The 11,875-nt window shown below is 41.0% G+C and overlaps 2 protein-coding genes across 2 annotated transcripts in view; both read left to right on the top strand.

The window, feature by feature from the left end:
- The window catches only part of nrn1lb (neuritin 1-like b), a 4,239-nt gene extending 1,871 nt beyond the window's left edge, over positions 1-2,368 (top strand). Inside the window, 2 exon segments of the mRNA XM_071910268.2 lie at positions 1,317-1,464; positions 2,065-2,368. Of these exon segments, the coding sequence (XP_071766369.2) occupies positions 1,317-1,464; positions 2,065-2,368 (452 nt within the window).
- Positions 2,369-7,217: 4,849 nt separating this feature from the next.
- On the top strand, positions 7,218-11,036 carry slc38a8b (solute carrier family 38 member 8b). The gene is made up of 10 exons (XM_071910285.2): positions 7,218-7,406; positions 7,951-8,149; positions 9,217-9,373; positions 9,462-9,566; positions 9,675-9,732; positions 9,819-9,933; positions 10,021-10,168; positions 10,344-10,546; positions 10,710-10,764; positions 10,934-11,036. The coding sequence occupies exons 1-10, from the start codon at positions 7,218-7,220 to the stop codon at positions 11,034-11,036; spliced, it is 1,332 nt and encodes a 443-aa protein (XP_071766386.2).
- Positions 11,037-11,875: the final 839 nt, after the last annotated feature.

Raw genomic sequence — 11,875 nt, forward strand, 5'->3', positions numbered from 1 at the left:
GGAAGCTCCTCATGCAGGCCGTTCTTCAGTCTAGGAGCTGTGATGGAAAAGGCCGACTAGCTTCTTCTTTTCAGTATTTACTTTGGAACAGTCATTCAGGACCTCAGGCTATGAACAACTGCATTTGTCCAGAGATGTGCTCAAGGCCAATATCAAGGATGCCAGTTTTGCCCCAATTCAGCGGAGAGAAATTTAGGGACATCCAGTCCTTGACACCCACTATATAGTCATGTAACACTGTCAACTCACTGGCAGGATCACCCGCAACTTTCTAATAACATCAGATCCATCCAGGGGCGTAGCTAGGAATTATGGGTCGTATGCATGGGAAGTGACTCAAAAAAAAAACACACCTCCACATGTTTGTTTACTGATCAGTTATCAGACACATCCCTAATTGAAATGATTGGTTTTGGGCACTAATCTGATAGTGCTAACTGGCCGTCATAACCACACTTTCATCGTCGTCCCCTGTTCAAAATCTGTTTAGGGAGGACAATTTTACTCTGTGTGGGAAAAACCTAGCCAAATCTTAATCCTGCTTGGTCTCATATAACACAACGGTTGCTGTATTATATTTTTTAAAGTTTTATTTGATTGCAGTTTTTTAGATTTTAACCAAATCCTGTTTGAAAACCAGAGCAGTGTGAAATAAAAGTATAAACTACTTATAAATATATACTTTAGTCCAAACGCTTCAGGGGCCCTCAGCGCCCCAGGACCCCTCCAGTGGGAACACAAACCGACCACCATTAGGCGTGCTATGCGTGAGCTGATCAATGCATTTGGACAGCTCACGCGTGGTTTTTTAGTCTTTAAATTTGGCTACAAGGATATATAATCCCTCCAGATGAATGGAATACAACATATTTCTGTATTCGTTTGATCCATCCAAGCAGCGGGGCTAATGAGTGGTCCAGCTTTGCGGATCAGTCCTCTGACAAAAGAGATAAATAAGATGTATGGCAGGGGAAAGATCAGAAAGCTGTAAATTGAGGATATTTTTGATAAACATGCCCATTTCATTCCACAAGATAAAATGCCTAGACCAGGGCAATTAACTGACTTGGAGCAGTAAGACTTTATTTAACTTGTACCCAAAATGTATGTGTACAGTAAAATTCTATTCAATAATGCACCCTTAACGAGCATATGAATGTGAAGTTGTTCATCCCAGCATACTTTTATATACATGTGTAATGTGTGTATAATGTACACATATACCACGTACGTTTATTTGAGCCAGTTTTGATGGATGCATCTCTCTCAATGTAGTGTTTTAATATTGTTCCTCCTTCTCCTTCTCTCTCGAACAGGCTTGGTCCCTGTGTGTCTGGGAGCTGCCATTCCTATTTCATGTGGTTCCATCTACAAGAGCTTTGCTCAGTGTCTGCTCACACTTGGGGACAGTTTGGTGGAAACGCAAAAAGACCAGAGCACACAGGATATAGATGCAATCTGCAGGTGTGTGTCTGCCCCTCAGCACGGTATCCATTCAGTCACATCCGGTCTCCTTTGTTACCATTTCTCTTGAATTGTTAAAACCTGCTCAGCTTGTTTGGATACCATCACATACCCGTTATTGTAGCTTACTGGCTTTACTGGTTTTACCAAAATTACCAAATTCTTTCCTGGTGCATGTGTATTAGAATAGTGGTTCTCAAACTGGGGTAATTTGGGGCGGGACGGGGCGGGAAGGGGGGAGGGGTCGCAAGATGATTTATGGGATAGGACAAAAACATGTTTGTGTAATTTTTCAGATTTTCTTCTAATTTTACTCTTTTCTTGTGAAATACTAATAATAGTTTTCAGCCTCTAGGCCTCCTCTGATATTCAAATGAAACAACCTGAAAAGGGAAAATCCATTCTTTAGTTAAACTGTTCACCACTCTGCTAATGCAGCCTGTGACAGAGGTTGTGAGTTGGCATCGCTTCGTTTTTAGGGGTCACAAGCACCACTGGATTAGAAGAAGTCCTTCAGTACTTCAGATCCATCCACACAGTTTTCCAGTCATTGCATTGCTCCACTTACACTGATGTGCATTCCTGTCTTGGTCCTTGAAGGTCCTGGAATGCGTTCCATGTTTGTGCCAACTCGGCGCTGGCTGGATGTCCCGGAGACGCAGCAGCGGTATGGGAGTCTCTGAGACAAGAGTCCAGGAAGACGCAGTTTTCTGGAAACCTGTATGACATGTGTGCCAGCCGCACCACCATTGCACCCAGCACCGTGCCTGCACCGCAAAGCCCTCCCACCTCTGACCAGACCAACCAGGAGACGCTGAAAGGGCGCACACACAAGCACGGCCCCGCCTTCAATGTACTATTTTTCCCAGTATGCAGCACGCTACTTGCTCTGCTCAGGATCTAGCTAGTGGATCTTAAGTCTTGAAGTCAGAGAGATGACCGTTGGCTGTCAGAGAGTCCCGCTCCCCCGAGCCTCCAAACACACAAGGGCAAACACTCTTCAGTGTAAGGGTCGTTATGACCATGTATCAAATCTAAAATAAGGACTTCAGAAACTGAAACAAAGTGAAACATGGACAAGGTGGCGTATGTTTCAGCAGTAAATTGATCATTATCAATAGAAGCTTTATAATTTTACATGCTTTGCCCTCAAACAGGGGAACAGCTCTTTCATGTTGACAACTTGAGCAGCAAAATATTTAAATGCAAACAAATTGGTAATTGCTCAACTGTGTCACTTCCTCAGATAAATGAACTGAACACCAACTGTCACTGTTTGAACGAATTCACGCTATTTACTAATCATTTGGTCGTACTATTTCAGGTAGTGGGACGTGATTAATGCACGGAGAGAAAAAGACCTAACATTTTCCTGTGTGCACTTGTAAAATGTTTTTTATTATTATTATTATTACTACATCAGCATTATCAGATGATGTTAGGACAGCAGACAGAAACGAGACACGTGTTAATGCCAGGTGTTCAGATCTGCCTGCTGTGATCCAATCAGGTATGATGTGGAGGCAGGGTTTATTACAGGGTAGAAAACAGTGTTTTGTGCAGGTTTCCAAAGGGAGTTTAATTCCTCACCCTGTATAACTGGTTTAGTGTGGGAAAATTGGAAGCGTTCTCCACAGTGTGTGCATGTCATCAAAATGTTATCAGTTGTTCAACGCTGCATAATTTCATGTTAGATTACTCCGTCCAATGATGCTTCACCCTGTTAAAGCAGGTATTCTCTGCTTATTTTTTTTATTTTGAAGCGTTGAGGTGTCGTCCGCATAACATTGTACTTTTTCTGTAACGTTATTTTGTCTGGTTTATCTTTGATACTGAGCACTCTGTCTCATCATCACACACTACATTTTATTCACTGGTTTTCATGTTACAACCGTGTTCATTGTTTTCTGGTTTGTTTTTGGTTACTTGCGTTATTGTCATTTTTGCACAGCGTTATAGAATAGCACGTTGACTTTCTTTCAGTCTGATTTTTAACCCAACAAAAGGTTCAGTAATCAACAAAGGCTAATTAGCATTAAAAGGTATGTTGACATTCACAGAGCAGTTACTTTCCTTACATATGAACAATTTATTTTTCTTGAAGTTGGGAGTGTGTGTGTGAGTGTGTGTGAGTGTGTCTGTGTGGGTGTGTGTAATCTTAATACTCTTAAGCTGTTTCATAACAGCAGGATCATGAGTAGATTAATCTCTCCTGTCTTTATTCGCCCACAGTGTACCAGGTTGCACCCCGAAAACTTTGAAAACAATCTTAGCACCCTATCCATCATTAGCAGAACAGTAGGGAGGAGAAATAACTGGGTGGGGGTTGATTGGTGGTGTGGCATGTTGCCATGTCAACATTGTCATGGACTACATGAACATTACGTGAGCCAACTTGCCATGAACTAAACATAAAACAAGAGGTGATTACTTTATTTATTACAGCATGCTGGGTTTGAGAGAGAGGGCAAAATATCTATAGAAAAGGAGAAAATACTGCACTCAAAAAACAGGTACATAAAGAACGATTTAATAATGTTCTTACCAACATTTCGGTCATGCTGGTTACAATCCCATGCCCAAAACAACTAATATATTATAACTATAACTAGTGCTAGCTAACCTCTAACCTTTGACATCACAAAATTATCATCCGATAACCATTTGACTAAATCCCATTTAAATCTGCGCAACATTAAAACATACATTAATACCCACACATGTACTTAAATACAAGATACACACGAACGATAATATTTGTAAAAACCCACATATATACTTAAATACACACGAGACTATGGTACTGTAAAAGTATCAATCAAAAGGACATCATCAATACAGAACATAGTCATTCAAAGATAATGCCACAAATCCTATTCCTTTTTTTTTTTTTAATGTGGCGTATTTTTTCCTTTTCTTTCAGTCGTCACTAAAACCACAGATTATGACACAGTGCTGTTTGATCTGCTGTTTAGTACTTTTATTTAAAAATTCAAGGCCCTCTCTCTTACAGTAAATCCATTTTTGGCTTGTAAATGTCAGGTCACCTGTATCTAGAGTGCTGTTTCATTCACCTCACAGCTTTAGGTTTATGCAATTGACTCCAGTTGCATTGTGCCTACTGTGTATGGTTGTGATTCCAGTCTTGATCTGAAGTCCGACAGACTGCATTTCAAAAGTCTTGGTCTTGGTTTATTTTTGTGTTAGATGGTGTATTTCTACCCAACACCAATGTAAATAATGATAAAGAATTGTGTGTAAATTACAAGACACACTCTTTTTATTGTTCATGCATTTGTTCTGTACACAAAAAAAACTGCAGATTGTAATTTTCATTAAAATATTTCTGAAAGACTACATTAGTGTTGCCCTCCAATAAGATTCTACTTTGTCCAGTATTGCTCTGGATGTGGATTAAATTCCCCTTTTGTCTTGTAACTGAACTCTGTACGTTTTTACTGTAGGATGTCACACTGACTTACTGCATATAGGAGTGATTAGCATTTTTCTTGCATTTCTCTTTAAAAGGGAAATCCAGGGACGTTTCCGGAGACGGTGCGTGCCTAGGATAAGCCACCAAATCTTTGAACTGTCCTCAGAACACCTTGGGGTGCCTGCTCACTCTAATCCCTCGGTGTCCTGCATTTCACTTGAGAAAATCTGCAACCACATCGCCATGAAATCTTTTTAGGTGTCCGAAAGCCCTCACATTCTGCACCCAGCTGTTGAAATGTTTAAGATGTAACGAGAAGCCATTTTTGAGGAAAATGTTCCAAATTGTGCCATACGAATATGCAGTCATACAATGTTTTCAACAGCCTTTACAAAATAAGAGAAGGCTATATCTTCTGATTGTTTATATAACAGAGGATACCAGCAGCTGATTTCCAATTAGATCTGTGGCTTTCTTTTGGTTATTGTAAGACGAGACTCCTACGAAAATCATACTACCTAGCTGTTAGTCAGCCAGTGGCCAGGGCCACATTAACTCTTCAGCTCCCTAACAGACTAATCATCACTATGACGACAGTAAATAACCCCATAGACTCTTATGATTAATGAATAATTAGGTACATAAATAAGAAAATTATAAAGAATAACTGCCACCCTCAGATTTCCCTTTTTATTTCTAAGCTATTATATAATAACATGAGCAGTGGCATGATGCCCATTTACTGATTTCCCCACTGCCCCACTGATTTCTTTATTATTTTATTATTTATTATCAACAATCATTTAGTAGAGATGTCACGTTACATTGCTGAGCAAATGTTGAAAGTATAGAATGAAAAGTTTATCCATAGTTTGACGTTCCTGATGTGAATGAATGAAGAAAACAGCTTTCAGCCGGCAGTTAACTAGCTGGTTTATGGCTGTAGCTTAATTGTCACCAGAAACAGGCCAGTTAGGTATTATCTTATCACATTAGCTAGCACATGAGCCTTTAGCAGAGACAGACAAACTCTTTTTGTAAAGCAGATAGCAGGCTAGCTACAGTAGCAAGAAGCTGAACTGACCTGCAAATTTTATAATATTACTATATTTGCCAAAATAAACAAAGCCTTGACATTATTTAGACAGAAAACAGAATTTACTTTACCTGCTTGCTGCTTCTGCAATTCACTTCATGCTGTTTTTTTTCTTTTTTCATGTCCAGAGGGACATTGACCTTATTCACACAGCGGCCATTTTGAACACTCGGGGTGGAAACTCTACCTAGGAGAGCGAGTCCTACAGCCCCTGTTGTGTACCAAGATGCACAGCATTCACACATTTATCATTTCAATGATTTCCTACCGAAAAACATTAGAAACAAATGGATCTCAAGAATTCGGAGGATATAGGCTCACATTTTTATATTTTGGCCCATTACCGCTAACTACCAGAGCCTAGGCAGCTAGCTAGCTATCTTACTAAGCTAGCAAACTAACGTCCCTGCTTAATTTAAGCACTTGTTGAGGTTGTTGTTCCAAATTTCGAGATAATTTGAATTCTGACTTTATTCTCAGAACTCTGAGATTAATCCTTTTTTCACGTAGCCCTAAACCTATTCTGCATTTTTTTCTCAATGGATGTAAGACAAATTTCTGTGCAGACCAACATTAGTATAATCTTATCTTATCTTACTTATCAAATGTCAAAAGTGAAGATCATCTGCAGTGTGACCAAACTGCAGATCAAGGTGCCCTTTCTCCTCTTCCCTGGTTTATCAGCAGCTGACCTCTGGTTTATCCCTAAGCGTGACTCAAGAGCTGCCAGTAATAATGTTGAAAGTTGCACAGCACATCAGACACATACACACACACACACACCTACACACACATACACACACACACACACACACACACACACACACACACACACACACACACGCACATCATCATCACATGATGCAAACATACTCACGTTAGTGACAAATGTTTCACCTCTGAGTGAAATGTTAAATGGCCCGAATGTCTAATTAGACCGCTACGAGACATGTGCTCGCGCGTGCGTTTGTGTGTGTGTGTGTGTGTGTGTGTGAGTGTTAGAGGACTAGGCTATATATTTGCAACGTTTACTACCGACAACGTTTGCTTCTAGAGCCACACAGAAGATAAACCAAAGATTTAGACTACTGTGGAAAGGTAGGTCGGCTCAGGAAATTGTTCGCTGCACAAACACTTTTTAAGGCAGTCTTTCTCTGAGCTGCCCAGTGTGTCAGGGCTCCTGGACAGGGAAGAGGACTGAGTTGTTGCTGAAGACCCTCAGGCATGGAGGAACTCGCCCGGGAGAGCATCAGCCTGCTGGCCAGGTCTGCGTCCCATGCCGACCCTCCCCGGCTCGGCTCGTTCGGCGCGGTGTTCATCATGCTGAAGTCCGCTCTGGGAGCCGGACTGCTCAACTTCCCCTGGGCCTTTGAGAAGGCCGGTGGAGTCAACACTGCCATCAGTGTGGAGATGGTAGGTGGAGGATACGCTGATTGGGCTACATGAAGTATAATTAGTATTTTTAATGGGTTTTAAAAGAATGGAAGACCTGTGTTTGTAACAGACTGGTATAGACTAATAACATGTCCTGCATAAATAGCCTACTTTCTGCATACTTTTCATGGAATAATTGGAAACTCTTTGATAATCTAACCATAAATGCTTTAATTTGGTAATGCCCCGGCTAAAAATGCAATTACAAATGTGTTTCTATTTGGGAGATGTTTGGGGAGGGGGTCATTAGTTATAAATGAGTGAGTGTGTGTGCATAGTACAGACCCAGACAGGGACCCACTACCTTTCTCTCTCCTTGGTGTGAAAGAGGGACATCTTTTCACAGGAGGGCTCTAATGAAGGGCCCAGTTTAGGTGAGGATCTGGACTGTCAGCATTGCAAAAAGTTTGTGTGTGAGTGTGAGTGAGTGTGCCTATCTGCTTCTTTTCCTGTCTTCCCTGTGTGTGTCTTGTGCAGTCCGGTCTGTGAATGGAGATTAAGGTTCATTCCTCTGTGCCCCCAGGTATCGCTGGTGTTCCTGATCAGCGGTTTGATCATCCTCGGCTATGCCTCGTCCGTCAGCAGGCAGAACACCTATCAGGACGTGGTGCGGGAGGTGTGTGGGCAGGCCGTGGGCCAGCTCTGCGAGGTCTGCTTCTGCTTCAACCTCTTCATGATATGTGTTGCCTTCCTGGTGGTGGTGCAGGACCAGCTGGAGAAACGTGAGTCCCGAGTGAAAACACAACAACTATTAATTTACGTCCTTTTCATGACGCTGCGTTCATCATTATTTACTAAGGACCATGTGGATATACCTGAAGTTGACAGGCTTCTGTTATATATGTCTGTCTCTGTGCATTAGATGTATTGAAAATTTGGTATTCCAAGTGCCAGAATGACCTGGAACAGTAATCTGGGCTGTGGTTTAATTCAGTCAGAATCTCCATTTATTTATCAAATATTTTGTAATATATATTTACATTTTTATTGTGATTAAACTCCTCCTGTAAGTGTGTTGGGCACATTGGCTGCTACATATCTCTGTGATTGTCATATATTATTTAATGGAGAATCACACTGCCATAATAACTCCAGAGCACAGCCAAGGGTCAGTAACAGTGTTAGGATGGATGCATATATGTATTGATAATTAGCTTCTGTAAGAAGTAGTTTGGTATCAAGGTAACAAACTAAGTTTGTGAGCAAGTTAGCAGCTGTTTCAAATAGCAAAAATTAGTCTCTCAGACCACAAATCATCTGCCCTTTAATTTTCATCCTAGCCAGTATTAGTGTAAATATGTGACTCATTTTTCCTTTGTCATTTTGTCCATCTGAAATCCTCTAAATCCCTTTAATGTTTTTGTTCTGTTCCAATTTTAAACCCTGCATTTAATTGGATTTCCAAACACACTAAAAAAAACAACAAAAAAAAAAAATAGAAAGGCAGCATGGAGCAGACTGAGTGATATCCATGAGGATGACAATACTATACAGACATACACAGAAATGTTCTGTTTGTTTGTCGTTCCTTATGTTCATCTGCCAACATCACATCATTCATTATACAGCCATGATAAACAAGAGCCAGGCTGTTTAGCAGGACTGTAGAATGAAAATGAATCCTTTATAAATCTAGAAAGGCTTTGGTGAGCGTACAGGATGCTTCTGACTGCCTTGGATTGTGTGTTGTTGGGTCTGAATCCTGATGTCTGAATGATACAACAGGACACATAATGTTGGTTATTGTTGTCTCTGACTTAGACTCCTATCATCTCTTGTGCCTCTCCAGTGTGTATATCGTTATATGAGACGGTGACTGGGTCCAGTGAGGGAGAAATGCCGTATCACTGGTACACTGACCAACGGTTTGCCCTCTTCATCATGTGCCTCGTGTTCATCCTGCCTCTGTCCATCCCCAAAGAAATCGGTATCCAGAAATACACAAGGTACACGACACGTACATGTGGTCAGACATGTGGTTTAATCATGCATTTAAATTTACAGTGTGATTAACCTCTTTTTTCCTCATGTCAGTGTGTTGGGCACGCTGGCGGCTACATATCTCTGTGTGGCAGTGATCGTCAAATATTACTTGATGGAGAACCACATAGTGATAATAACTCCAGAGCACAGCCAAGGGTCAGTAACACAGTTAGGAATAGATGTGTGTATTGATCATTTGCTACTTATATTATGCAACTGTTGTAGTATGTGCATTAGTAATTCTCTGTGTTCTGTGATTTCCAGTGTAAGTTCATGGGCATCAGTGTTCAGCGTTGTACCAACCATCTGTTTTGGCTTCCAGGTAGGACCATCTTTTAGCTGTTTTTCAGTCCAAAAGTAGTCAGTTGTTGCTTGTGTGTTAATATGTATGTATGTGTGGGTTTGCAGTGCCATGAAGCCTGTATAGCAATCTACAGCAGCATGGAGAATAAGAAGCTCTCCCACTGGGTGATCATCTCGGTCATCTCCATGTTTTTCTGTTTGCTCATCTATACTCTTACTGGTGAGCTGCCCCCCTAAATATCAACTTCATTACATTGTACACTTACCTGAAAGCTGCTGCTCACACCCCCCTCCTCTCCTCCGTCAGGTGTTTATGGCTTCTTGACGTTTGGGCGTGCTGTTGCCTCAGATATTCTGATGTCATATCCAGGAGATGATGTGGTCATGATCATTGCCAGACTGCTTTTTGGAATATCAATCGTTACCATCTATCCTATCATTCTGCTTCTGGGCAGGTAAGCCCCGCTCTGGACAGGTTAAGTTTAAGGTATCTGCCTACCTTCAGTAAAGCAAAGCAGATGTTAGCATGGTTCTCACTGAGTTGAGTTGTTTTGTATCAATAAGTGAGTTCATGTGTGTTTATCTGTAACATCTTGTATGTTTGATTCTGTCTCTGTGTACCTGAAACAGATCTGTGATCCTGGACCTGGTGCTGCGCATCCGCAGACGTCGACGGGGCGTCGTCACACACTCGTTTGAGAGCCGCTGCAGAGCGGTTCTGACTGTGATCTGGATCACCATCACTCTGCTCATTGCCATGTTCGTCCCCGACATGAGTGAGGTCATCAGTGTCATAGGAGGAATCAGTGCCTTCTTCATCTTTATCTTTCCTGGTATGAAAAGGAATGTTGACTTAAATATGTGTGTGTTTGCGTGTGTGTGTGTGTGTGTACATGGCGACACACTTGACTCAAACCTGTCTTATGGGAATAAATACTGACAATTTGGTGTGTGTGTGTGTGTGCGTGTGTGTGCGCGTGTGTGTGCGTCTTGCAGGTCTTTGCTTGGTGTTCACAATGCAACAAGCAGAATCTGTGTCTCCAAGAGTCAGGTGAGTGCATAGTGTCCCAGTGCAGATATAGTTCAGAATAATAAATCTAATGTAGAAGATTTATATTGTAGGCTAAGAAGTTGAGGGTGAAAGTTCTCTATATTGATCTACGTCTTGATGTCCAACTCTGCCCCCCCCCCCCCACCCCGATTCCCCTCTGTCTTTACAGGCTGGTGTTAACAGTGTGGGGTGTCATAACTATCGTTGTTGGAGCCTTCATCTTTGGACAAAGTACAACCATTGCTGTCATGGAGCTTTTCCGCAAGTTCTGAACGTCATCATCAGTGTCACGATCACCACTATCTGCAGCAGCAGCCTCACTGTGACTTCAGAAGGGTTTTGTGATGCTCATCTCTTTTGCACAAATGAGCTGTTTGTAAAATAGGTTTTTAGTTGTTTATGTGTTTATGTGTTTATATCCTTAGCCATAAAGGTCTTCCATGGTCTGGATCTAAAATTGATTTAGTATGTGGGATTGTAATATTTTTATGTATGTGATGCAGAAATATTTGATTGAAATAGTTTCTTGGTTGAGAATCATATAAAGGAAAAGAAAAGAATGGCCACAGTTTTTAATTATTCAGTGTGTATAGAGAAAAACTGATTAGCATATTTATGTTTGAATAGATCTATTTATGTTTTATTAATTTATTTGCCTTATCAAGACATGCATTAAATGAGAAATTACCAAAAGCTCAGAGTCTTCTCTGAAGACAAATGAAGAGTCTTCATTTGTGTTTCCAGAGCAGTGCCAGGGGGCAGTGTTGCACCATAAAGGCACATGGCCGCATTATTTATTTATTTACTAATTCATGCATTTATTTATTTATATGGAAGTGTACATTGGTTTGCAGATAAGGGAAGAACCAGTTTTTTGTCATCGTCCCTTTGGCCATTTTGACATGTAGAGTGTCATGTCTAGGTCAACTAAGCAGAACAATATTCTTTTGCAATGTACTTAGATGGATTTAGTGTCCTTAAAATGCATATCACCTCCTCACAGGGGGTTAAAATTGAGTGAATAAATATTTAAAAAAATTGCTTTTTTTCCTGACGTGATACACAGTTCTTATCTTTCCTCTCCTTTTTACCTTCCCCTTTTCTACTGACC

The sequence above is a fragment of the Centroberyx gerrardi genome, chromosome 1 (assembly GCF_048128805.1).
Source record: "Centroberyx gerrardi isolate f3 chromosome 1, fCenGer3.hap1.cur.20231027, whole genome shotgun sequence".
Lineage (NCBI taxonomy): Eukaryota > Metazoa > Chordata > Actinopteri > Beryciformes > Berycidae > Centroberyx > Centroberyx gerrardi.

What these genes read in the sequence shown, in the direction of transcription:
- slc38a8b (XM_071910285.2), top strand. Translation starts at nt 7,218, where the DNA reads ATGGAGGAACTCGCCCGGGAGAGCATCAGCCTGCTGGCCAGGTCTGCG. An exon ending in GGTATCCAGAAATACACAAG is followed by an intron (nt 9,374 to 9,461) that starts GTACACGACACG and finishes TCCTCATGTCAG; the next exon opens with TGTGTTGGGCACGCTGGCGG. An exon ending in GCTCATCTATACTCTTACTG is followed by an intron (nt 9,934 to 10,020) that starts GTGAGCTGCCCC and finishes CTCCTCCGTCAG; the next exon opens with GTGTTTATGGCTTCTTGACG.